This window comes from Brachyhypopomus gauderio, chromosome 13, assembly GCF_052324685.1.
Source record: "Brachyhypopomus gauderio isolate BG-103 chromosome 13, BGAUD_0.2, whole genome shotgun sequence".
Taxonomy (NCBI): Eukaryota; Metazoa; Chordata; class Actinopteri; order Gymnotiformes; family Hypopomidae; genus Brachyhypopomus; species Brachyhypopomus gauderio.
Window position 1 is genome coordinate 10287674 of NC_135223.1, and position 27775 is coordinate 10315448.

A 27775-nucleotide genomic window follows, 5' to 3' on the forward strand; every position below is an offset into this window, starting at 1 on the left:
GTTAATCAATTGCTTCATTTACATCCAATGGAGGTGACATGATTAATTACACAGGCTCGTCTTCATTGGATTGCTGGAGTCTGGATCCGAGCTGTGCGTCTACGGTGGTTAGCCGTTGTTTTGATCATCCACTATGCTCTGAACCAGAATTCAATTACATTTATGAATTCAGCTGTGACATACACAGGGTCAGATGGGTTACATTTTCTTCTGTGCAGGAGATATTAGCAAGAGACTAAAAGGAGAATATCAGAGGAAGAGTGACCGTGTTAAACACTAATGAGAGTCTGGATTATGTCAGCACAGACAGCATGACATCAGCTGTGTCTGGTCATAAGTCACTGTACATTATTGTGCCAGAACACTCCCCTAATGTGGTAAAAGCGCTTGTTGTACAAAAAAAAAAAAACAGTGCGGAGAGGTGAGTCCTTTTGCACTCATTTCAAAGCCTTTCCTCCAATCACAGTCCTCGCTGCTGTGCATGCATCCTCTGCGCTCCCGTCCTGCTGAGAGCGGAGCACCAACCAGCAGGCAGCCGAGCCCTCCGCAGAGCCCCGCGGCAGCGCACGGAGCGCGCTCACTGCAGCTGCCGTCGGAAGGAGAGGGAGCAGGAGAGGGAGGAGCAGAGCGAGGCGGGAGGCGCGTCAGCCAGCGGAGCGGTCTGCAGTCCGTCCGCGGAAGCCGGACGCGTTCTGGGAAGCGACGGCATGTAGAGCGGGACGACAGCGCTGGTGGATGTAGGAGAGAGGAGTGCGGCGGGAAACACAGCCAGCCGTAAGGGTAAGACCACGAGCAACGCCTGCAGGCTGCAGATGTCTCCTTCACTTGGCTCTCCCTGTAATGAAAGGATGAAGAGGAACGATGAATGACCTTTGGAGCAGGAACTCCAGAATGACCTTAGCAGGCTGGTGGTGCCGGACAGGATTAGGGGTTTGTTAGCATTCAGCTTGAATAATGTGGATGCAGTGGAATGGTGGATACTTAGTTCTGGCTGTGTGTGCGCGCGCGTGTGTGTGTGTGTGTGTGTGTGAACAGTGTGAGCAGAGCAGGGGTGTGTGTGATTCCACGACTGTCCTGGAGTAAAGGGCACGAGCGTAGAGATGTACGCCTTCTACTCGCTGCTGGTCTACATCTTCTACACCGTCTTCAAGAAGGAGGAGGAGGCTGTGCGTGAGGAGGCGTGTGGGGTCTCCCCCGAGGTGTGTTTGCATATCAGAACACACACACACACACGTCTACTGCTTCTGTGTTTAGATTTGCATTAGTGACTCCTAGAATGAGAGACGTGTTCGGTGTAAAGGCTATTTTCCCATGTGATGATCCATTAACTGCTTCCGTCATGCTCAGAAGCCAACCAGTTTAATCTGTGCTAGCTCTTCTTCAGATGGGCAGCAGAAGGAATGACAGCTTCCTGTATTTGAGCAGCTACTGAAGGCTGTGCATGTCCTGAGCAGACTGTAGTTAACAGCAACGATGGTAGTGTCATACATCACATTCTTTCACATCTGTACCCCCATGGTATATCCTAGGAGCCTGGCCATGTTTCCATGGAAACAAGGAGTGAGCGGGAAGGTGGCCACACCTCCAGGTTGGGGGAGAGGGAGTGTGACGTAGTCAGCGACACATGTAAGATCTCCAATACTGCTGACTTCACTATGAGCGAACAGCTGTGTCCAATTATCATCAGAATTAGAATGAATCACGTAATTCATCATCACCCAGTCATGATGGGTCTCCTCTTCCTCAGCCAGCAGCAGTAGCGACAGCGATGGGCCGTCTCTCAGCGACGAGGATGATGATGATGTTAATGATGCCCGCGCAATGCCTGCCGTGACCCCACTGGGGGCATTCCTCTCCTTCAAGCAGGAAACGGAGAGGAAGAGAGCCTCCGGCGGCCATCACGAGGCAGGCGAGAAGGTGAACAATACATACTTAATACCATCTTCCATGACCCACAACTGAACCTGCCTTAAAGCCAAACCTCTGCAGGTGCAGATTACTGACGGTCGGGGTCATAACGTCTCTCGGCCACTGACCGTTAAAGCCTTACTGTTGCCCCCCCAGGTGGCTGAGTCTCCACTGGTGGCGGTGATGTCGCACCTGCTCAGCTTCCTGGAGCAGTACTCGCACCTCCAGCACCTCCAGAAGCAGGCGTCCCGTTACCGCGCGCAGCTGCACCTCCACCGCGCCCGCCACCGCCGCAAGATGAAGGCCCTGCGCTCCTCCTACCGCCAGCGCCTCCGGGACAAGGCCGGCGTGATCGGCAGCCTGGAGGAGGCCGTGGCGCTGCAGCAGGGCCCCTCCCCCGACGGCCACGGTGAGCGCATTTCACCGGGAACACCCGATCAAACCCGTCAGCTAGCTGCCGAGCTCTTGCTCAGCTACAATAGCCACATTAGGACTGGACGGACGTTAAACTGTAGGGCGGTGAGGTCCTCTCGCGAGCGGACGCTGCCAGCCCTGTTTTAGGTGATCGCCTCTCTTGGTTACTTTGTCCAGTTTAATCTTAATTCTAATAAGAGTCTTGAGGGCAACTTTGGGGAGTTGCTGCTTGTGCACACGGACTACCACCATTGGTGCATTGTGAGCAGTAGAGAAGGTCTGGGCAGATGGTGAGTTCAAATAAAAAAAAAGGCTGCGATGCACACACGGTCCCTGAGAGAATATCCTTCACTACTGACACCATCCGTCATGGAATAACCTTCACTACTGACACCATCCATCAGGGAATATCCTTCACTACAGACACCATCCATCAGGGAATATCCTTCACTACAGACACCATCCGTCAGAGAATATCCTTCTCTACAGACACCATTCATCAGGGAATATCCTTCACTACAGACACCATCCGTCAGAGAATATCCTTCACTACAGACACCATCCGTCAGAGAATATCCTTCACTACAGACACCATCCGTCAGAGAATATCCTTCACTACAGACACCATTCATCAGGGAATATCCTTCACTACAGACACCATCCGTCATGGAATATCCTTCACTACAGACACCATCTGTCAAAGAATATCCTTCACTACAGACACCCTCCATCAGAGAATATCCTTCACTACAGACACCATCCATCAGAGAATATCCTTCACTACTGACACCATCCATCAGGGATTGTCGTTCACTACTGACACCATCCTTCATGGAATATCCTTCACTACAGACACCATCCGTCAGAGAATATCCTTCACTACAGACACCATTCATCAGGGAATATCTTTCACTACAGACACCATCCGTCAGAGAATATCCTTCACTACAGACACCATTCATCAGGGAATATCCTTCACTACAGACACCATCCGTCAGGGAATATCCTTCACTACAGACACCATCCGTCAGAGAATATCCTTCACTACAGACACCATCCGTCAGAGAATATCCTTCACTACAGACACCATCCGTCAGAGAATATCCTTCACTACAGACACCATTCATCAGGGAATATCCTTCACTACAGACACCATCCGTCATGGAATATCCTTCACTACAGACACCATCCGTCAGAGAATATCCTTCACTACAGACACCATTCATCAGAGAATATCCTTCACTACAGACACCATTCATCAGGGAATATCCTTCACTACAGACACCATCCGTCATGGAATATCCTTCACTACAGACACCATCTGTCAAAGAATATCCTTCACTACAGACACCCTCCATCAGAGAATATCCTTCACTACAGACACCATCCGTCAGAGAATATCCTTCACTACTGACACCATCCATCAGGGATTGTCGTTCACTACTGACACCATCCTTCATGGAATATCCTTCACTACAGACACCATCCGTCAGAGAATATCCTTCACTACAGACACCATTCATCAGGGAATATCTTTCACTACAGACACCATCCGTCAGAGAATATCCTTCACTACAGACACCATCCGTCAGAGAATATCCTTCACTACAGACACCATTCATCAGGGAATATCCTTCACTACAGACACCATCCGTCATGGAATAACCTTCACTACTGACACCATCCATCAGGGAATATCCTTCACTACAGACACCATCCATCAGGGAATATCCTTCACTACAGACACCATTCATCAGGGAATATCCTTCACTACAGACACCATCCGTCAGGGAATATCCTTCACTACAGACACCATCCGTCAGAGAATATCCTTCACTACAGACACCATCCGTCAGCGAATATCCTTCACTACAGACACCATCCGTCAGAGAATATCCTTCACTACAGACACCATCCATCAGGGAATATCCTTCACTACAGACACCATCTGTCATGGAATATCCTTCACTACAGACACCATCTGTCAAAGAATATCCTTCACTACAGACACCCTCCATCAGAGAATATCCTTCACTACAGACACCATCCGTCAGAGAATATCCTTCACTACTGACACCATCCATCAGGGATTGTCGTTCACTACTGACACCATCCTTCATGGAATATCCTTCACTACAGACACCATCCGTCAGAGAATATCCTTCACTACAGACACCATTCATCAGGGAATATCCTTCACTACAGACACCATCCGTCAGAGAATATCCTTCACTACAGACACCATCCGTCAGAGAATATCCTTCACTACAGACACCATTCATCAGGGAATATCCTTCACTACAGACACCATCCGTCATAGAATATCCTTCACTACAGACACCATCTGTCAAAGAATATCCTTCACTACAGACACCATCTGTCAAAGAATATCCTTCACTACAGACACCCTCCATCAGAGAATATCCTTCACTACAGACACCCTCCATCAGAGAATATCCTTCACCACAGACACCATCCTTCAGAGAATATCCTTCACTACAGACACACTCCATCGGAGAATATTCTTCACTACAGACACCACCCGTCAGAGAATACCGTGCACACAACACACAATCCATCAGATAACACCCAGCACAGCACACCATCATCCATCAGAGAATGCCACGAAACTTTTTGCTTTTGGGAGAAGTGAGAGCAAACACAGTGTGTGTTGAGTGCTCGAGCCGGACACCCTCGCTGCAGTTCGATGTGGCTGACGGAGGTGTCTGGCATTTGTTGGCACAAGAGGGATAATGGTTGGAAACATTATGGAGTGTGATGCACAGGGCAACACATCACGTCCTTCTGAAACTCGCCACTGCATTTTTGTGGAGAACACTGTGTATGATTTTAAAAGGATCAAATCCCAGTTTAGTTTTAAGATGCAGCTCTAGCTAAAAAGCAAAAATAGAATATTTATTGATAGCACGAAGATCTTCTCCAGGACAACGGCGGGGGAAGAGGGAGGTTGCTGAAAATAGCATGTGTGTAGCTGTGTGTAGGCTCTACTGGTGAACCCTGGTTGAAATCGGTGGGGCTGTGGCTCTTCTGTCTGTGCAGTGACTCACCGATTACTCTAAATTGCACGCATTCAAAATTTTCCATGCACATTTACAGATATGTAGAGGACATATTCATATTCATTATCAGTACTTTGTATCAAATGCTGAGATTTTATTGATCTGCATTACTAGGAACTTTTTCAGAAATGAACGAGATTTCTTAGACAACCCTTGACTATATTGTGTGTACGATGTATACAGGTGTATGTGTGTGTGTGTGTGCGCGCGCGCGCGTGCGTGCACCTGTGCATGTGCGGAGTGAGAAACCCTAAGCAGGCTTGTGACATGCCGGGCTGTTTGTGTGCATGGGGGAGGGGAGCTTTTTCTGTGACTCAGCACCTGAGGTGAATAACACATGAAAGCCCCCCCCCACCCCAATCTCTTTCCCCTGGACTCCTGCTTAGCCCCACCCCCAGCCCTTACCCTACTAATCCTCCCTGAAGGGTGACAGTCCAGATCTGACTCTGCCTGCTTCAAATAATTAGCATATGCTAGAAGAAAACAAATTCTGAATTAGCACTTCAGTAATGAACATCATTACATCTATTAAAAGTGAGGCTGGGAAGGTGAGGATCTATAAGTCAAAATCAAGGTACATTAATTTATATAGTGCTTTTTACAAAACATGTTCTCACAAAGCAGCTTTACAAGCTCATGGGTTCAGATCCCTAATGAGCAAGCCAGCGGTGACAGTGGCAAGGAAAAACTCCCTAAGCAGGGATTAGGAAGAAACCTTGGGAGGCCAAGACTCAAAAGGGAACTCATCCTCCATTGGGAGGCCCAGGTAGTAGATGTCCATATTTATAGTTCTAATATAGTTCCATAGTTCTAGTTCTAGTTCTAATTCCAGGCTGAGCAATCACAGTCCCTCAATGTAGGTGTTGAGCCCCAGGTAGGAGTTGGCATCGATGTGTCTGCTGGCGGCAATGACATACACGGCATTAGCACACTGTCAAGCCAGGCAGGCTTATCTATAGCAGCATAACTAAAGGGAGGGACCTGGAGGTGTTAATTTGTGGAACTAAGAGAAGTCCTGCATTATGAAAGCGCAGCAGGCGAGAAGTGTTATAGTATGTAGTGAGTTCACTCAGATATTGTGGAGCAAGACCATTTAACGCCTTATAGGTCAACAGATGATTTTGAAAATCTATAAGATATTTAACCAGAAACCAGTGCAATGCAGAGAGAGTAGGTCTAATGTGATCAAAATTTCTAGCCCAGTTAGGACTATGGCTGCAGCATTCTGTACAAGTTGGAGTTTCTTTAGGGACAGTTCAGAGCATCCAATTAAAAGATTGGTTTTTGGTAAAAGTTACAATAGTTCAATCTTGACGAGACAAAAGCGTGGACCAGCTTCTCTGCATCTGATAATGAAAGTAAATGTCTCAGCTTGGCAATATTACGTAAATGGAAAAAGGCAGCTTTAGTGACATTGCATGTGTGTGTCAAATGAAAGATCAGAATCAATAGTGATACCTAAGCTTTAGATATATATTTAGGTGTTACTGAAAAACTATATTGGGTAAGAGCAATATTAGACCAATTGCTTATTGAAGCTTTGGGAAGCAACACCTCAGTTTTATCTGAATTAAGAAGAAGAAAAGTAGACGCCATTTAGTTTTTTATTTTCTTGATGCAGTTCTCAATTTTGGGAGTAGTATTGACATCATCTGGATTGGAAGATATATACAAATGAGTATCATCTGCATAGCAATGGAAGCTAATACCATGCCTACAAATGATTGTACCCAGAGGTAGCATATATAATGAGAATAATATGGGACCCAATACAGATCCTTGTGGTACACCATATTTTACTTTTGTGCATTCTGAGAATTCATTATTTACAAGTACAAATTGATAATGATCTGTCAGGTATGATTTGAACCAGGAGAGTGCTTGATCTCTAATGCCACTGAGTGTCTCCAGCCTATCCAGTAGAATGTTATCAATGGTGTCAAAAGCAGCATTTAGGTCTAACAGTATAAGAAAAGAAACATGTCCTTTATCAGAGATATTGTTTACTACTTTAGTCAGCACAGTTTCAGTGCTGTGGTGGGGTTTAAATCTAGACTGACATTCTGTCTGTAAAAAAGAAGAAAGTTGCGAAGAAAGTATGTGTTTGAGTCAGTGTATCTTCACTCTGATGTCTAAGCTCCAAGTTTCTCTCTCAAATAGGAAATTCAAAAATGTGTTTTTTTTTTTTACATGCATGCATACAGAAGGGTCCCCGGCAGGGCTGCACAAGCTGGTGCAGTCTCTATGTGGCCTGCAGGGGGAGAGGAGTCAGCTCCGGGGGGAACTGCGTCTCCTTCATGCCCAGCTGGAGCAGAGGGAGCATGACCGCCACTCCAAAGTGCAAGCCTTCCAGCAGCAGGTACCACTGACCCACTGACCCTCTCTCTCATCACTTTGACTGTTCTTTCTCGCCCATCCTGTTTTCGGGTCATCACTCCATGCCCCAGCCCCCAAGCCCTCCTGTAGAACTGCTTCACTCATTGCTGGTTCTTTCAGATTAGACTTTCAAAGACCAGGTATTCAACACATCTGATCATCTCTCCTCTTCGGTTTTCTTTGTAGTCATTCATTAATCTCAATCTCAATGCCTCTCGCTCTATGTAATTATCCACTCATCTATCCACCCACATTTATCATTTTCCATTTACACATCTATCCATCCATCGATCCCCATCTTGCTGCTCTAAAAGTAATGGCAGAACCTATTCATTTCCACCACAGATTGATGAACTAAAGAGCTGCATTGAGGAGAGAGAGGAGGAGCTCTCCAGGCTCCGCACCGCATCTGTAAGCACTTTATGCTCTATTCAGTCCATTCGACCTGAAGAATAATAGTACACTTAAATTAGGTCAGACAAGCTCTTAACGTTGTTCATGGCCGAGGTTTTATCTGGGGCTCCGAGTGCTCTCTTGCGTGGACGTTCTCATTTCACCATGGCAGTCTAGACTTTGTGTCGTGGTTTGTCCCCAGGGAGTGACGGACTCCGAGAAGCGTGTGCTGGGCCTCTCCGCGGAGAACGAGAGCCTGAAGCACAGCCTGGCAGCAACCCAGGCTCTCCTGCAGCAGCTGTCCATTATTCCATCGCAGTCCAGCTCAGTGCTCATCAAGGTGAGACGCTGGCTCCTCCCCAGTGGCATGGCTCCTCCCCAGAGTGGCCTTGACATCTTCAGCAATGATTCGTGGCCTGTTTTGATTAAATTCGTTCATGTTATTACACTCTTGTATGATATGTAGTCAAATTATATTAATGTTCCATGCTGTATAATGTGTGTATTATACAAACTCAGATCCTAGAGGGTTGAAGTCCAGGACTATGTAGTGATTCCTTTGTTACAGTGCACCCACTGGAGTTCAGTTAAATTTGTCGGAGCAAGACACCACTGGTCAGAATGAGATTTTTTTTTTTTGCTCACGCTTGCGTATATCAGGAAAACGAGAACCTGCGTAGCCGAGTGTTGCAGCTAGAGGGTGTCCTGCAGCAGCGGGCGGAGCAGCTCCAGCGGCTGGAACGCCGGAGCGAACAGGACGAGTGGCGGCGGGACGAGGAGTTGCGGAAGCGGGACGAGAGAGTGCGCGAGCTTCAATTGGAGCTGGACAAGGAACGCAGCAAGGAACCTGCAGTGAAGGTGAGAGCTGAGCACACGGAACACCAGCGTGACTGCAGTGTCTCCATCCTGAGGACATTGTCCTCCTTCTTGCTAGGCCAAAAGCTTTCTTGTATTATGTAAATGCATGACAGAGATGCATTGAAACATTATTACATAGTTATTGCAATGTTTAAATCACACATTGTTATTAGTTATTATTCCCAACCTACACTGTATACAGTCAGGCTGGAGAACTGCTGACCTCAACTTGGGATGTCATTAGGAGGTGGAAGGAATGCTTTGAGGATCTTCTCAATCCCACCATCACGCCTCCCATAGAGGAAGCAGAACTGGAGGTTTTGGACGAAAGTTTGTCCATCACTTGGGCCGAGGTGACCAGGGTAGTTGTGAAACTCCTTGGCAGCAAGGCTTCAGGGGTAGATGAGATCTGCCCCGAGTTCCTTAAGGCTCTGGATGTTGTGGGACTGTCTTGGTTGACACGTCTTTGCAACATCGTGTGTACATCGGGGGCAGTGCTTCTGGACTGGCAAACCGGGGTGGTGGTTCCGCTTTTTAAGAAAGGGGACCGGAGGGTGTGAGACAACTATCTGGGGATCACACTCCTCATCCTCCCATGTAAGGCCTGTGCAGGGGTGCTGGAGAAGAGTCCGGTCAAGAGTCAAACCTTGGTTACAAGAGGAACAATGTGGGTTCCATCCTGGTCATGGAACACTGGACCAGCTTTTCACCCTTGCAAGGGTCCTAGAGGGTGAATGGGAATTTGCTCAACCAGTCCACATGTGTTTTGGAGAAGGCATTCGACCATGTCCCTCTGGGATTCCTCTGGGGGGTGCTCCGGGAGTATAGGGTACTGGGTCCATTGCTACGGGCTATCCAGTCCCTGCACAAACAGAGCAGGAGGTCGTTCGCATGCCTAGCAGTAATACAGACTGGTTTCCGGTGGGAGTTGTACTCAGTCAAAGCTGCCCTTTGTCACCAATTCTGTTTTATGGACACAATTTCTCTGCATAGCCAAGTGGCGGAGGGGGTTCAGTTTGGTGGCCTCAGGATTCCTCGTCTACTTTTTGTGGATGATGTGGTCCTGTTGGCATAATTGGATCCGGACCTACAGCTCTCACTGGAGCAGCTGAGTGTGAGGTGGCCGGGATGAGAATCAGCACCTCTAAACTGAGACCATGATACTCTGTCAGACAAGGGTGGTAACTTGGTCGGGAGTGAGTCCTTGCCTCAAGTGGAGGAGTTAAAGTATCTCGGGTTCTTGTTCACGAGTGAGGGAAGGATGGAACAAGAGATTGACAGGCAGATTGGTGCGAACTTGTATCAGACTGTTTTGGTGAAGAAAGAGCTGAGCCAAAAGGCAAAGCTCTCAAATTACTGGTCAATCTACGTTCACCTAAAACTCTCACCTATGGTCACGACCTCTGGGTAGTGAATGAAAGAATGAGATCATGAATACAAGCGGCTGAAATTAGTTTTCTTTGCAGGGTGTCTGGGCTCTCCCTTAGAGATAAGGTGCAGAGTACGATCATCTAGGAGAACCTTAAAATAGAATTGCTGCTCCTCTATGTAGAGAGGAGCCAGTTGAGGTGGTTCAGTCATCTGGTTATTGTTATTAAGGTCACAAAAACTCACAATCTCTCTAAATATAGCGCTCTATTGTTATCATTTCTACTAAATTGTGGTTTATATAAAATAGTATTCTAACAATAATAGTTTTGTAACTATTGAGGTATGTCTTGAAGCTGCATGAAATGTATTATCAGGTGAATTTGACTTCCTTGCATCCACATCATGAGGTATTTCCAATATTGTAGAAGTTTTCTGTGGATGTGGGGATCAGTGCTTCCAACCTGTGTCATTATATGAACTATATGACAATATGAGCTAATTGCTTTGTTTGCCTAACAAAATTATTTGTAGCTTTAGTCATTCTAGTGTTAACACGACAATCACATCACAAAAAGAATGATGAAAGAGTAAACATGGAACGTTGAACAACTCTTTTTTCCCCTCTTTTGATACATGTAGAATGTCAAAGTAGATATGGAATAAATCTGCAATATTAAACCTGTTATACTGCAATATTAAAAAGCTGTTACTTCATCACATTCTTTTGTCCCGTTGCAGTATGTCACGCGGACAGTGGAAGTGGAGTCGCCGTCAACTCTCAGGCAGCTGACGGAGGCCAGACACACGAGTGAGATCTTGAGCGAGAGGCTGAGCGGTCAGAGCGAGCGCTGCAGGCAGCTGGAGGAGAACCTCCGGCGCTCGGACGAAGTCAGCTGTAATCTTCAGCACAAGGTGATCACACCGCTTGTCCTTCCGAATGAAAGGAAAGGAGCAGCGGTGTGGGAACACCGGCGATCACAGCGATCAATCGGCTTGGCGTCAAAGCGTTCTGCTGTGAACGCGGTGATCTCCAAATGAGAGGAAACTTGTTTCTCCTTGCTTGTTATCTGGCTCCGGGCCGAGGGTCAATTGATCGCTGGTGTGTTTTGACAGATCGCCGCATACGAGAGAGAGATTGCGTCGCTGCAGGCAGAGCTGCTGAAGGAGATTGGCCATCTAGAGGAGAAGAAAGACGAGGCTGTGAGGGCAGCTTCCAGCTGCTCACAGGAGCACCTGCAGGACCAGTTCACAAGTGAGTCTGGTCCAACGCTACACCATACCAAGAAGATATACATGGGTTCTACTGGTATGCTATATGATGGATTATATTTTCACAAAGTCTGTGTGATTGCCAGGCTTCCAGAGGCGTCTGAATGCTCTCCCTCCCACCCTGCGCTCTATGAAGACGGATTACGCGAGCCTGAGGAGTCAAGTCCGCTGCTTCTCCGAGTTCTATGGAGCAGCCATTAAAGACGCCAGGAAGCAGGCAAGTCCATGAACCCAATGGAATTTAATCCTTTAATCCTTGGTCTTATCACCATCCATTACAGAATGCAAATCCAGTCCTCAATATCTCAGGTTTGCTAGAAGTAAAGATTTAAATTTTCCCCAAAGAGCAGAACTCTCAAAGACCAGAAACCCCAAAGGGCAGAAACCCCAGAGGAGAAACCCGTAAAGAGCAGATTCCTTGGGTCGCCTGTTCGAATCTCTAAAACCTGACCCTCAGAGATTTGTATTGTATTTGTACCTCATTTACATAACTCTTTGTTGTGATGTAATTTCACAGATTTCTGCAGCAATAACTGAAATGTCAGAGGCCAACAAGGACCTTCTGGAGAAATACAGGAAAGAGGTCACCCTTCGCAGGAAGTACCACGAGCAGTTGGTAGAACTGAAAGGTACACTGACCATAGCTTTTATAATTCCACACCACTGCAGTTTGTGGAACAAGATGAACACAACACCAGTTCTTTTTTATCCATATATAATGCATTCTTCCATTAGGCAATATTCGTGTACTATGCCGCATCAAGCCAGTCCTAAAAGAGGACCAAGACGAAGAAGGCCAGGCAGTCGCCGTGACCACAGACGTACACAATGACTCTGTCCTCTCAGTTCTGAATAAGGGAAAAGCAAAGAGATTTGAGCTGGACAAAGTGTTTCATCCTCAGGCCACACAGGAGGAGGTAGATATTTCAAAAGCCAATGACAAATGCAGTGGAAGTGTTGAATTTGGCATATCCTGTTTGGCATTGCTATTGATATATCAGGCATTAACTTCCACCTAAAAATGTTCATGTGTTTGTTCAACTGCATGTATAGATATGCGGTAATAGGCTTCCTATACATGGCTGTAATGGCTGACATAACAGAGAATAAAATGGAATATTTTTCACACATCAGAAAATTTCAAATTAGGACCTAGTCATAACTCTGAGCATACCATCAAGACTAGTCTATGGAGCATGAGTGCAAAAAATATATATTATTGTATGAATATAGTAAGTAGCATTTGTTATTAATAATAATGTATGCTTTTATATTCTCAGGTATTTCAGGAAATTGAGCCCCTGATCACATCCTGCATAGATGGATATCACGTCTGCATCTTTGCTTATGGGCAGACAGGCTCGGGGAAGACCTACACCATGGAGGTACCATGCCTGAATGGAGTAACTCTGACCAGGAGATTAACCCTGCATTAACTCATGAAAACCTTTATTCTGGGCAGTCTGGCCACTACAGCTGTTGTCATGCTACAGCTTCTTTCTCTGCACAGGGTACTGTAGAGAATCCAGGCATCAACCAACGAGCCCTGAAGCACCTATTCAATGAGATTGAGGAGCGGAAGGACATGTGGACCTACATGGTCACTGTGAGTTCAGTGGAAATCTACAATGAGCTTCTCAGGTGATGCTCTTCAGCTTTACTGTTTACACAGAAGCTACACACAATGCAAATTCTACACCAGTTGCTTTAAAGTTATTTGTTAAATATTCACTGAGGTTTTTGAAGGGTCATTATTTTCTGTACTCAGAGATCTGCTGAGTAAAGACGGGGAGAAGCTGGACATTAAGATGAACCCTGACGGGACAGGGCAGCTTCACGTCCCTGGACTCAGGATCGTGGAGGTCAAGAGCTTCCATCATATCAAGAAAGTAAGTCTGTCAGTTTGATAAGGACAAACGGAAGTCTGTGGACGATGCTGGTGACTGACTGTGTGGCTCTGCAGATTTTGGCCAAAGCACGCAGAAACAGGATCACATTTGGGACGCAGATGAACCAGCATAGCTCTCGCTCCCACGCTCTGCTCAGCGTGACGGTGCAGGGAACAGATCTGGCCTCTGGTGCCACATCCTCCGGTGAGCAGAATGGTCTTACGACATTATTCTTCTGGTCCTTCAATGAAGTCTTTAGTCCTGGCCTTAGATCTTTAGTCTTGGTTCTTAGATCTTTAGTCCTCTCATACAAACTACAAGTCTTTAGATGTGTTCCCACACATCTGTCATCTTTAATGATCCTCTGACTCCCTGATCCAGGTAAGCTGAACCTGGTGGACCTGGCTGGCTCAGAGCGCGTGTGGAAGTCGGGGGCAGAGGGTGAGCGGTTGAAGGAGGCCCAGAATATCAACCGCTCATTGCTGGCACTGGGAGACGTGATCCAGGCCCTGAGGGGCCGTCAGACTCACATCCCCTTCAGGAACTCGCGCCTCACCTACCTGCTGCAGGACTCCCTGGGGAAGGGCAACAAGACAGCCATGGTAGTTCAGGTACGTGCGCTCACATGAGCCTCAGCATTCTACGTCTTCTAGAAGCCTGGGACAAGTAAAGCCTTTGGACGTTATTAGACCACGGCTATCACAATGATCAATTGTTAATGGATATTACTTAATTAAGCATGTGCATCAGGGCATCTGTTGCTGATTCAAGCTATGGTGTACGGTTTAAGGCACTGCTGGCCTTGCTGACGCCATGTCTTCTGCGTTTCAGGTGTCCTCTCTGGAGAGGAACGTTGGAGAGACTCTGTGCTCGCTGAAGTTTGCGCAGCGCGTGTGCAAAGTGGAGCTGGGCCCCGCCACACGCAGGCTAGAGAGTGGCAGCCACAGTGAACACTACTCGTAAGGTCCGGCCAACCCGCACGACTGGAGGCAACTGCCCGGGACCGTTTCAACGGCAAGAACAAAGGATTTCGCCATTTCAAGGGCTGTGGTTCTGGAATGCCGTAATAGTACCGTCTGTGTTTTAGCGATGAACAGCAAGGACCCGGTCTGCTGACCCCATGAACTGCAGTCCACAGGCTGACCCGCATGTCTGAGTCCTCACCTGACTCACTTACATGGCCAGATTACCTCTACCTTGATGCAATACTATATTAATGTCCTGATAAAGTTCAACTTCCTGCTTTGTTGGGAGGTTTTGTTGTATGGGTACTCCTGAATACCTCAAGTAAATGCACATTACTTCTGACTTCACAAAAGAAAAAAAAATCCTGAAGATTACAGCATTCCCATTCCGGGGATTATTTATACATCAGTTAGGAAAGCATTGACACATTTGCACATTTTCATAAAAACCAAATGTCCTTTTAAGTCTGTTGTTCTCTTTTACCAGTGGCCATTTCCCTCTAACATGATATAAAAGGTAGCAGCTTCTTCACTAATGGCATCAGCCCAGCTTTTGCAGGTAGCTGTTGCTCCATTGAACCCAAGTCAGCTTGGCTAAAGCTCAAGTCTGCTCTAGGATTCACAGCACATGCAACATGTTTCCAGAAAGTTCTGAGGGGCCCGAGGAAGAGCACTGACCTTCATATGATGTAAATAAACATTCCACAAACATCATAACTCTAACTTACTGTACTTACAAATTTAATGTACTGTCAGGGAAAGTGTCACAAACTAATTAATAGTATATAATCAGGTAAATTAAAATAGTTAAAAAGTCCATTCTATTTGTGGCTGTTAAATGTGGCTTTGGAAGGTTAAGATTTTGGCCTTGGGGCTCCCAGAATTTTGTATTATTGTTTTTATTAGTGTATAAGAAATTTGAAATGCACTTTACTTTTAAGGCAATTTTAGGTGCTTTGTTCATAGAACTAGTGAATATTTTAACCAAAAATGTGTTGTGTTTCTGAACTAAGCTGTGCCTGTGCTCTTTTGACAATGCTTGTTGATGAATATTTATAAATGTTTATTTATTTGGATAATGAGTATTTCTTTATCCTGATTCCAATAAGGGATTCTGAATGGAAACTGACAACATGCCCTCATTATGCCATTATATTCTGCTCCACCACAGCATTGGGTTGGGAACAAATGAAATGAATGAAATTAATCTTTAATTCAGTTTATTCTATACTCCATGTTTAGGAATAGAAAATGCAAGTTATTATTACTTATTAACTAGAAGTTATTAAGGTATTATTGCCACTACAGCTATACAATGCAGTTTCCTAATTTAGATACAAGTATTCTTGACATTCTTACAGATTTGCAGATTCACAACAATGTTTGTCTTTGGAACTTTCCAGTCTGCTTGTATATCAGTGACAACAGTAAATAAAACCAGATAAACGTGACTCTGTACTCTCTTCTATTACACCCGTTATTGGGGAAACTGCAACTGTTGCTATGTGAATCAAAATTAGTGGGTATGTGACAAACGTTTAAAACAACCTCTTACGTTTTCCAGAGACTTGGCCTAATATTTGCCTAAAATGGAGTTCAATTAAGAATTCACCATAAAACCAACATATAAATATGTGTAAAAGAAACACGAACTGCTTGTCTGATTTTCTGAACCATTCTTAAGGAAATGTCACGCCTGCTATTCTGAAATAATCAAGGTTATCTACGTTCAGAGAACAGAAGACTTGATAAATAAACAGCAAAACAGAACACTTACTATATAAAAAAGCTTTTTATTTAATCTAATTGTATGAAACTACATCAGAAGGGAACATTGATTGCATACATCTTTTTATTATGTTCCTCTCTGACAGAGTGACAATGACACACACACACACACACATACCAGATTCATAACCTGATGCGCAGCATCAGAATTCAGTTGACAAACTGAATGTGTGAGCTACTGTCTCTGAGCTCCTGCAAGGCGAGCGTAACTACAGAGCAGGCTCAGTCTGAATCCGCCTCTTCTACGGCAACTGCTCCGACAGCTGCGGCTAGTTCCTCCTCACTTCCCTTCAGCCTGTCACCTGCAACGACACATGAAGACACACCACAGAAGAACACCCCGTTAGCCCCACACTCTGCTCCTGCGGGGAGCACTCACCCCCACTGCAGAAGATAGTACGTGCCCCGCAGGCCCACTAGAGTAGCTGAATGGCCAAAGTGGAGGGCTGCTGGAATATATCACAGTTCTATTCTGGGCCAGCAGGGGTCAGACAGAGGGGAACTGCATCCATGATGTCATCAAGAGCCATCAAATCTCAAGGGCCTTCAGAAACCACACAGCAATTAACCTCAAAACATACCAGTTATTTACTCATTATCTCCAGTGGTAATGGTTAGGGTGGGTTACAAATGCAACACTGAAGATCATAATCAGACTGCTTAGTGAACTCTATGGCAGTCACACCTGAACGCACGTCTGCTTTATCAGATGTTTAAAAAAAAAACACTAAAACTCGTGTGAAACCCAGCTTACATGGGCAGATTTGAGGTCATACTCACGGATGAGTTCTGCTATGGCTTTCTGAGTTCGTTTTTCGAGTTTCTCCAGTTTTTTTGCCACGTCCCTCTTCAAGTCCCTTTTGGTAAACAAAGGATAAGAAATCAATACAAATCACACCATGATAAAAGGGTCCTTAATAAATATCACAAGAGTTTGATGTTCTTTACCAGTCTGGTTTCCTTGGAGCGAGATTAGCCAGATCCTTAATAAAAGAGAAAAAAAACATAAAAAATAATTACCGATTACATACAGTGACAAGCTTTTCGTGCTCTACTCTGTCTTGAAATAGGCTCGTCATATTGACAGCTGAGGTGTGACGTCTGAGAAACCGAAGTGTAAATCCACTCACCACTTCCTCTATGACGGGTTCTGGGTTTGCGGCCTCCAGCTGGTCTTTGACCTTATCCTCCACTACAGGGACACAAGGCAGGACAGGTTAGGCCACGCACATACCAGCCTGTCAGCACCTCATAATCGTAAACGCCCAACACTGACAGCTCGTGTTCAGCATGAAACACACACCAAAGTCTGAAAGCAGATTCTATTACGGGGGGAGGGATAAGCCCTTAAACGCTTAAAAAACTGCTAGTGTTAAGTAGCTGTTACATTTCCAATTGTACTAGGAATGACTGGTGTTGTCGTGTGTAGGGTGCTGTGGGTGTCTGCACACAGCTCACCTGAAGCAGGCTTAGCTTTGGGCACCTGCCTTTCTTTCAGCTCTTCATCTTCTGGAGTGTAGTTTCTCAGCTTCAGATCTCTACACACACACACACACACACACACACACACACACACACACACACACACACACACACACACACACACACACACACACACACACACACACACACACACACACACAGTACACGTTTAACTACTGAACCCTACAGTGCAGTCAAAGCAGTTGTTGTAATAAATGATTGCCTAAAAAGAACCTTTTAGTTAAAGTTACATTTCATCATATCCAGTGTGGTGCAGCAACAATACATCTGTAAGTGGGAAGTAATATATTATTAATTGTTTAAAATAAATAGTTTAGTGACAGGTCCTATACATGAGCACCAAAGAGGCTCAGTTTTTATTTTATTTTTTTAACATATCTTGGCTCTAGAAACATCTTAAGCATACACAAGCACTTTTAATATAGCCAATGGCCAGCAGGTGACAGTGCAGGCATGCGCCTTGGTGTGTAGGCCACACAGCTGGTGTGACCTGGGTGACAGAACAGGGCTGGGGACTATACTCCCCAGGCGCCGGCACAAAGGCCGCCTTCATCCTCTTCACAGCAGCTAATTAGCATGTAGCACCTGTTCTATGAGTTTCACCAGGAGACTCCTGCTACCCAGCAGGGAGGGGATCACACATGCCCAATCAGGTCATCCCTCACCCGCTGTTCTAGACACCGCTCTGCTAATGCCTTCTCTAATTACATCCTCTCAGTACATCATCTAGGGTCCACGAAGAAGCCCTCGCGCGGGGTGATCGAGAGACGTCAGTCACGGGGGTTCGTTTCGACTGTGTCTGTAGGGGATTAAAAGTTCTTTTTCAGCATGGATCTCTCAGCGGCGGGTCTCGCAAGGCGTGTGCCGATTCCATGGCCACCAGGAAGGGGCGGAGACAGGTCTGCAGGGCGGGGGTGGAGACACGCCCCTTACTCCTCACGCTTCACAAGCACCAGACCTCGTCCTCAAAGTCCTGCCATCAAGTGACGACGAGACCACGGCGAGCTGAATGACAATAAGTGTGAAAGTAGCAAATAGTACAAAATGACCTCTGACCCTAACCACCCCCCACAAAAAGAGTCCAGAAACAGCTGACCTCAAGCAAGAACACGAAGGGAAAATACTCGAGTGAGAAAGTGAGACAGAAGGCCTGGAAGCACGTCCCGCTCTTTCCTGGAGAGACTTCCTGACCACCTGCGGGAACAATACAGCTCCGAGCCATTCTTCATGTACAGTGCAGCAGGCAAACAACCCCACACTGCTGAAATGTCAACAGTCTGCTGACCACTTCAAGCACCGTGTTCGACACCACATCCGAGACTCGAGGCCAGTCAGCTGACGGCATACCGCGGGTCCCACCAGACTGGGACACAGAGAGGCAAGGAAGGCGCCGGACACAACACTGCCATATGAAGAAGGAAGAGGTTTGGGGGGGGAAAGCAGTGACATAATGGGGCTAGCGTCCAATCAGCTGCCTGTTACTATGCAGTTTTAAGTGCACAGTTTCACGCCACTGGTTGTTGTTTACTGTCTTGCGAGGCAAAGTGACTCATCTGTAACTGGTCAATGGGCAGAACACAGAGGGGGGAAAAAAAATCCTCTAAAACATTACAGCCAGCTAATTCCCAACCTTGACCGTGAAGGTACGGCCATGAGAGGCGGGCAGTTGTAAAAGGTGAGGGTGATCCACCTTCGAAGGACAGCCACTATCTCTGAGGGCACCGTGAGTCAGTGTAGCCTTCAGCACGAACGCATCCATCTGACCTCACCCTGCCTTTCTGGGCCTGCATGAAAAAACAATGACACACCAATACCACAGAGTGTAGGCACGTAAAACCTTTGTGGAACAACAAATTCACTGAACCACAGAGTTGATGATGTTGGTACAATAGGGATAACGCTCCCCTATGCATGCCTGCTTTGTTATGGTAGGAGCTCATGTAAACATACCCTAGGCTACTGCCACACCATGTTCAATGGTCACAAGATGTCCAAGTCCTCAAATGGTCAAAAGACATTATATCACCATCAAACCCAGGATTACTATACATTTCTAAATGTTAATTTCTCAATTTTTATGAATTTTACAAGAACAGTGAACAAATGACTTACTAGAAGTGCTACAGTCAGTTTAACCATCTTCTTGCTTTTCACAGTTGTAGTCCATTATGTAGATCTAATGCTGTGTAAACAGGCACTCCTCGCCCTTTTCAACTCAGGTAAAGGTAACAAATTTACACACCACAATTTATGACTGCTTTCAACTACTGCAATGTTTATAATGGCACAGCGAGAAGAGAAGAATCCAGGCAGCAGGCCTCTAGGTTGGGTGGTGTTGTTTCTCCCGTCTGTGGCACCATTGTTGTGCAAACTGAGCTCCACTGCAATTTTAATGATGCGTGCTTAGTCACAGGAGAATTTAAAACCTTTAAACCTTCCAGCCCAGACGACACCTATAAACGCACAGTACTTCCTCCAGCAAATGTAGAGGCCTCGGAAGAGCTTTCCAGCTAGAACCTCCAACAGCCTACACAAACTACCGCACACTCTCATGCAAAAACAAAAAGCCTTAGGTCATTATACCCCACATTATATACAAGTAATGTCAGAAATCTGAAATGCCAAACGCTTCCTTAACTCAGAGTAGGGAGTCCCGAGGTTCTGTCCAGTATAAACAAAGGGTGTAAACAATGGAAAATGTCCGGTGGAGGGGATGGAGGCCTTGGCCTGAAATAGAGCCCAGAAAACACCCCCAGCACTCGCAGAACTTGCGTAAACAACCAATACAGCCTTGTAATGGGCCATTCGTGTGTTTTGTTTTTTTTTGTGGCATAGTACGTAGGTGGAAGTGGTACTTTGAACCGAAAGCCTACATTGGGGTCATGTTGATCACATCGGGTTTTATTTTACATTAACAGATAGCTGGAAAAAGGAATGAAGAAGTTTGTGTATGTGTGTGTGTGTGTGTGTGTGTGTGTGTGTTTCTTACCTGTGTCTCTCTGCAGCTTCATCCTCATCTAGTGCCCTTTTGCTATCAGGCTCTCCATCTGCTGGTCCCCTCCCCTATAAAAGAAAATGAATGTGATCATCACTTAGCTATTATCATTCCAATAACACAACAATAAGAGAAACCAAACACATGGAACACTTCAATGGTGAAGCAATTATCATGGTTATAACGGTTATAGTTTGAACAAGCACCAGCCGTTATAATATCAACAAATATTACAATATCAACACCCAGAACTTTTATTCTAGTTACCTTATACTTAGTCTGATTGTGTGATTTGTTTGTAACTTGTGTATTCATCTGTATAATTTGTTTTTGTGTAATTTGTGTGTTAACGGGCCGCCCAATGGAGGATGGGTTCCCTTTTGAGTCTTGGTCCTCCCAAGGTTTCTTCCTATTCCCCACCATCATAGGGAGTTTTTCCTTGCCACTGTCGCCTTTGGCTTGCTCACTAGGGATTTGGACCCATAGTATTGTTAACCTTGTAAAGCGCTTTGTGACAACATGTGTTGTGAAAAGCGCTATACAAATATATTTGATTTGATAAGTTGTGCCTTCATTTTTGATAAATATAATATCGAGTATAGAAAATTTACTCCCATTAGAATGGGAGTAAAATTCAATTGCAGTTTCAAAATCAGCAGAAAGCAAGAACAGTTCTGCGATGGTGAATCGACCATATACAGTGGTGCATTCTGCAAATTAGGCTATAGCATCAATACATTTAAAATAAATACATAATTATTAACAGAAAATATAAATAATATATTATATAAGAAACAGAAGCTCTTGGATAAATTATTAGACCATCTGTTAAATCTTTAATCACATTCTAGTTCCAAAATGCCCCTTCATGTTAATATCATATAAAAACATATTTGAATTTCAATATGCTTATTTGGACATGAACTCTCCTTAGCTTCATCAACTAATTTATTCATTTTATTAATTAATATTAATACCTTAATTAATATTATTTTATTTATAATCTTTTCTATCCAAATGGGTGGTAAGGGACTAGAGTTTGCAATGATCATCCATAAACAGCAAAAATTCCATTTTATGATGCTAAACATTTTCAAGATGGAGAATCACTTTGGGACAGTTACAGATTATTAAATAAAAATTATTAAAAGCTTAAAAGTACAAACAAAACGTTTTGTATGCCTTTTACAATGCTTAGACCATTAACATAATAAGCATATGCTAAATATTTTAAACATTTTAAGGCTGCTTAGGTAGGCTAAATCACGCTGTCAAATAGTGTGCGCAGCAATCAGTTTCAGCCACTGTGTTCTCAACATTTTCTTAACACTATTCGAAAATTCCCCTGAAAGATTCTAAATTAAAGCTCTTTTAATTTACAAACACATGCTGGTGGTTTAAGGGATGCACTGACCATAATCATATATGTAAGCAGTCACTGCAGTTTTCAATAGTGAAATTTGAGATTATTGTTTGACAGCTACGTGTGTACATATCAAAGAGATGTTTACCGAGTAAATAACTGACTGTAATGTACACCTGGTGCAGGTGTGGTTCTGAATTCAGCACCCCGAGGTGCACCTACCCCAGGTGGACCCAAGTGGGGTTAAGAGGGGTGTGTTTCCTGGCAGGTGACCTGCTATAAAGGTCCACCTCTTGTTGATCCTAGCTCTAAATCCTTCTGGCCATTCAGCCTCATGTTAGTTTATGTCATAAAATGGACATGAACCCTGTTTATACAGTTGGACCGTTAACATTGAGTAGCTACATATATACTCTTAATATATACAATGTTAATACAGCTAACTAGCTATATTGGTCGATTTAGGAGCCTCAAGGTGTGCTGGTGGATTATTTGGGGGTCCAGTGTGAAGTAACTACACCAGCCAAGAGATGCAGGACCTTAACTAGTGGCTAACGAGATAGCCACTTAGCTAGCCTAGTTCACTGATACCCAACTTGTAAAGTGCAAGATGAAACGTAACTTATCGGTAAGATCGCTTCTGAAAACACCTCGCCCACACCAATAATAACTGCTCGCCGAATGACTGAAATGTCGATTAATCAAATATTAAAGCAACAGGTTCATTTATATAATAAGCTAAGCTAGTTAGCTAACTAGTTACCTTGCAGACTTCTTGTTTGCCAGTTAGCCTATCGTATAAAATGTAGAGTACAGTGAATTAAAAAATCTCATTTTAATGAATATGGGACTCACTTGAAGCTGACGTCCCCTGAGTGCTTTTAGTCTTTCTTTCCTTTTCAGAGCTTGTTCTTGTAACGAGCCCACAGTCTGTTCCATTGTGAAATACACGCAACACAGGCATCTGACATCGACAGTCAAGGCTGCCAAGGTCACTTAGAAGAGAACAGAGAACATCGATTTGTACGCGCTTTTAGTTCATTTAAAACCTCTGGTGAGCAACGTAAAGCAGACGTCGTAAAACTAGGTCAGCTTAATGAGTACGTTTTGGATGGGAATGCCATTATGAAATGTTGGCAATCTACAATAGCATAGTTTATGCGGCAGTGTATCTAAGATAGTAATTGCAATTTTCTTAGCCCATTGGTTTGTGACCTTTATACACATACGATAAAACTCAACTTTTAAAATTGCTAGTTGCTTATCAAATGACCAAACATAGCACAGTGAAAAGCTAAAAACTCAGACTAGCAGCCATGCAGTGTCTACAGAGTATGGCACGGGGGGGGGGGGGGGGGGGGGGGGTGGGGGGGGGGGGTGGAGCAGAGCATTGCCATGGTAAAATCAGCTGCTTCTGGGTTTATCTTCCGACCATTGCTTGGATTCCAGACACAGCAAATCCACAAAGTGTACTGACCTTGCAAAATAAGTACCACAAAAGGATGAACTATCACCCACTCCACATGCATTACTGTAGGAGTTGTCTACTGTAAAAATATCAGCAGCTTTACAATGAAGACAAAGAAAAGGCTTGCTGATTGTTTTGTTGATTCTACACAGATGAGCTTTACACAGATAAGCTCCACCTGACACAAAGTCATAGGTCGACTAGTCGTGAGAACAGGTTTACCAGCTTTTAGGAGGTGCACTTCCTGTGGAAAGTTGTATAGTTGAACTCTGCGCAAGATCGATCTCTGTGCACTGCAGTAGTGTTCGGCAGTAAGGCTGCCACACTGTTCAGTCGCATTTATGCAAATCCTGTGCAGTAATCTATAGAGTTCCTGGATGATGTCATAAGCTGGATTTCGGGCCAAATCTACATATTGCCACTGATGGTACCTGGCTTGTTGCTGGCCCACTGATGCAGTTCAGACCCAGCCAACATCAAGAGAGTTCAAGATCAAGAGAGCGATGTAACATATCAGAGAACACTGTCCATGTCCACATATGTGCCATCTTGAAAATGTTTATGGCTTCATGATCCTGTCTTGAATAGGTCACGACCTTCTCACTTTTAAATAGGACATTATCAACTTGCCATAAATTCTCAACATGTTACATCAGCTCACTCACCTGTAGTGGTAACGACAGTGCAGGGCACTGCTGTGGATGAACCATCTGATGAACTTCACTCGATGGCCCCTGCAGCATCCAACCCAACCTGGTCTGGATTGCTGAAGAGTCTAACCAGACAGGTTCCACAGGGGTGATGAGGTGTGGTGGGCTCCCTCAATAAGCAGCAGGAGTCTAGATATCTTAAAGGGTGGAATTAGCAGGCTGACCAAATGTTTGTATTTGTTCTGAAGCAGCTCCATGGGGTTGGTATGATCTGTGAAAGCTCCCGTGATACGATACTTGGCCTTTGGGTTTGCAGGAGAGAAGATGGAGAAGGATACAGACAGTGGTAGACCATCTGAAGTGCCTTGAATGCCAAGCTTAATTCTGTGCAATAGCACTGTCAGATCCATCATCCAGTACTGTGAAGGTATCAAGGGCCTGGTCACCATGATGGAGGAGAAACCATATGACCTTTAGCAGGACTCGATTGCCTTCAGTTGGTCTTTCCAGACTTCAGCGGCTGAACTCTCATTGGACTTCTCCATCCTGGCTGACGTGACTGATCCCATGAAAGGTCTTTCATTTACTTTTATTTAGATGTCTTCCTTGGCACAGACTGCAAGTATTCTTCAGATTGCACTGTGCCACCTGCTGTGAGCATGCATATTGGCCAGCATAGCATCTCTTGTTGGCCTTTATACAATCTGATACTTGCTCTGTGATAAGGTCAGTGATAGCTATGTCCTGATGTGGTGCTCTACATTATAAGGGAAGTATACTTTAACCTTCCCTTTCGCATGGGTAGTTTTAGCTGGTGCCATGCAGGTCATCTGACCTAACACAAATCTCGAGCCTATCTCACTGTCTCTACATAGTCCCCTTACCTGGTTGCTGGCCATCACAGTCTTGGCACCAGGTTTCATAGTTTAGCCATACTGTAAGGACAGTCAGGGTGTAGTTGGTACCAGAGAGATAAAAGATGCTGCAGATAAAGTTAGATAAACCTCTGTTCAGGTAGTTACTTCTTTCTCTGACCCTAGTTTGAAGCTTGCTTTCTTCAGCTTCAGGTGTTCTACTAAGATCTGGTGTTTAGACACCTTTACCCCATCTACCGTTAAAAGGTTCTTTAGTGTGATCTTCAAGGGAGCAAACTCACTTGTATCTCAGCTTATGAAACTAGGGATATGGAACGAGGTAGTAAGATGTCTCTGTGATGGAGTAGTTGTTGCTGATTGACAAACTGGGAGGAGGTGGCTACAATCTTGGGGTGCCTGAGAGTTGTGGGACTGTTGACTGTTGTTAAAGATGGATCACAATGATCTAAATTGGATTAGTTATTACTGTAGGTACAGAAGAGTCATCTGGGCATGGCATTTCCTTTGGGGAGACACATCATAGGCTGTGTGGTAGATGCCTTTGCTGTGAATGCTATATGTCTGTTATTTGCTTAGGTACGCCTTGAAGGCTTGAAGATCATTCATCACTTGGTCCAGATGCTCCAGTAGAAGTTAGTTTTGGATGGCCTCTTTTGGATGCTAGAAGCAGCTCCATGCTGTCTAGCACATAGGTCTCACTTCAGTCACACGCTATGATGAGGAATTTGGCCAAACTGGAGATGTCAAGCAGCATCAACCAGTTGTCATTCCCTCCTGTATTGTCTACTCCTCTTTGTGCCATTGTCTGTGATGATAACCAGCTCACTCTGGTTCGTAATCCTCATGACTGGAGGCAATATATATTGGATGGGGCATCTGCCCTGAGCCTCGTACTCTTGAACAGGATCTATCTTCAGAGGGTAAACAGTGATAATCAGGCTTGAAACACTATATCAAATCTAGTGAAGACTAGAGCTATGAAGTGGATGGCTGGTACTGGTCTGTTTCTACTGTGTCTAACTTGGCTAAAACATCACTTGAGGTCCGGAAGATTAATCTCAGTCACGGACAATGATGACACAGTGATGATACAATGATGGGACAGTCATGGTCTGGTAGTAAAGGAACCGGTCTTGTAACTGGAGGGTTGTGGGTTCAAGTCCCAGGCACTGAAGTGCCCTTGAGCAAGGCCCTTAAACCCCAACTGCTCCCTGGGTGCCAGGTTCCACTGCTCTGGACATGTGTGCACCACAGCCCCCTAGTGATCATTAGTGTGTGTGGATGTGTGTTCTTACCGCACAGATGGAGTACTAATTTCTCTTGGAGTAAAAATCACAATAATCATACTACATCCAACATTTTACATATGACATCACACAACCATAGTTGTGTTCAATCATGGGTTAGTGTGCTGCAATCGCATACTTCAAAATGGCCCAGGGTACTTTTCGCTTACTGTTTAATGCATACTATTCGGACATACTACGCCTTATAGGAGGGAAGTATGGCATTTCGTACGGAGTGATACTCTGCAGGTAACCCTCAGCATTATTTGCTTCCTACAAGGGGTGGCGTCTTATTCACTTTCAATCATGTGACCAATGTCTTAACCAATGACACAGTGTCAAACTAGAACGTCATGTTACTCACTATTTAAAAAGAAGCTCAAATCACAAAGAAAGCAAAATAATCAAAATATATTTCACTACAAGGCCTTTTGAACAATCAAAATGAAGCAATGAAGATGCTTTAAAATATTACACTTTTGGAAATTTAAAACCCCATGGAATTAATGTCATGATTTAAACATCAATGTTTCATAATGTAAACTGTATCCATTTCAGAACCACTTTGCTTGCACAACTGATGAAGCACGTCTATCTGAAATATCCTGTTTCTCTGAAGTCCTTGTGTGTATGTATTGCTAGTTTGGGAAATGTTAAATGTTCGGTTATGAATGTCATTAAGAATGTTTAGGAATATTAGGAATAATCCTCTACATATTGTTTGCTGTTGGGGTAAATAGTTGTTTTAATGTTTAGAGCAAATGTGTTATAAATAATGACATAGTATATCTACTTTTGCATATATCTAAAAAGTCCAATAAAGTGTTTTGATAAAATCTTAAATCTTAAAAATAAAGTGTTTTCGTAAAATCTTTCCTAGTTTAAAATTGGAGAACACTTTTGCTTTGCAGGTGAGTCTATTCAGATTTAACACTGCCACTTCACTTTTGCATTTTGTTTGCATGATCCAAAGGGGTCTAATAGTACAAAAGATGTAGGTTTTGAAAGTAAAATGTGTATTTTAAATATCCTGTAAACCACCCAATAAGATTGATTTATTTAGTATGTTTTGTGTCATTAAATTCATCCGGTATTCATCGCCACTGTAAGGTAGTACGTGTCATGTGTCTTGTGTAAAGCTTATTTTAAGAATGACGGCAATAACAGCTGTGTGCATGTGTACATCCGCGTACGTAAGAAAATACACACAAACACACGTTCGTATAGAGCACAAAAAGTGCTTGTAGTGAAGCGATCACATATTGTAAACAGGCTCAACTTTTCATATAATGCTGTTCCAGGGGATGTCTGCTGTACGTTAGCA

The 27775-nt window shown here is 44.5% G+C and overlaps 2 protein-coding genes across 2 annotated transcripts; one reads left to right on the plus strand and one right to left on the minus strand.

Annotated features, from left to right (window-relative positions):
• Nucleotides 1-409: 409 nt before the first annotated feature.
• LOC143473678 (kinesin-like protein KIFC3) lies at nucleotides 410-15964 on the plus strand. Its single transcript, XM_076970776.1, has 20 exons — nucleotides 410-780; nucleotides 1036-1199; nucleotides 1530-1626; nucleotides 1748-1917; nucleotides 2065-2317; nucleotides 7607-7761; nucleotides 8124-8189; nucleotides 8374-8511; nucleotides 8832-9029; nucleotides 11139-11312; nucleotides 11514-11652; nucleotides 11756-11886; nucleotides 12187-12298; nucleotides 12405-12586; nucleotides 12950-13054; nucleotides 13180-13310; nucleotides 13438-13558; nucleotides 13633-13762; nucleotides 13940-14169; nucleotides 14390-15964. Exons 2-20 carry the CDS (start codon nucleotides 1101-1103, stop codon nucleotides 14519-14521), a joined length of 2763 nt encoding a protein of 920 aa, XP_076826891.1. The 5' UTR covers nucleotides 410-780; nucleotides 1036-1100; the 3' UTR covers nucleotides 14522-15964.
• A 332-nt stretch (nucleotides 15965-16296) lies between these two features.
• ccdc12 (coiled-coil domain containing 12) lies at nucleotides 16297-23183 on the minus strand. Its single transcript, XM_076970777.1, has 7 exons — nucleotides 23028-23183; nucleotides 20804-20877; nucleotides 17770-17849; nucleotides 17442-17503; nucleotides 17260-17294; nucleotides 17092-17168; nucleotides 16297-16613 (listed from the first exon to the last, which is right to left on the minus strand). Exons 1-7 carry the CDS (start codon nucleotides 23109-23111, stop codon nucleotides 16534-16536), a joined length of 492 nt encoding a protein of 163 aa, XP_076826892.1. The 5' UTR covers nucleotides 23112-23183; the 3' UTR covers nucleotides 16297-16533.
• Nucleotides 23184-27775: the final 4592 nt, after the last annotated feature.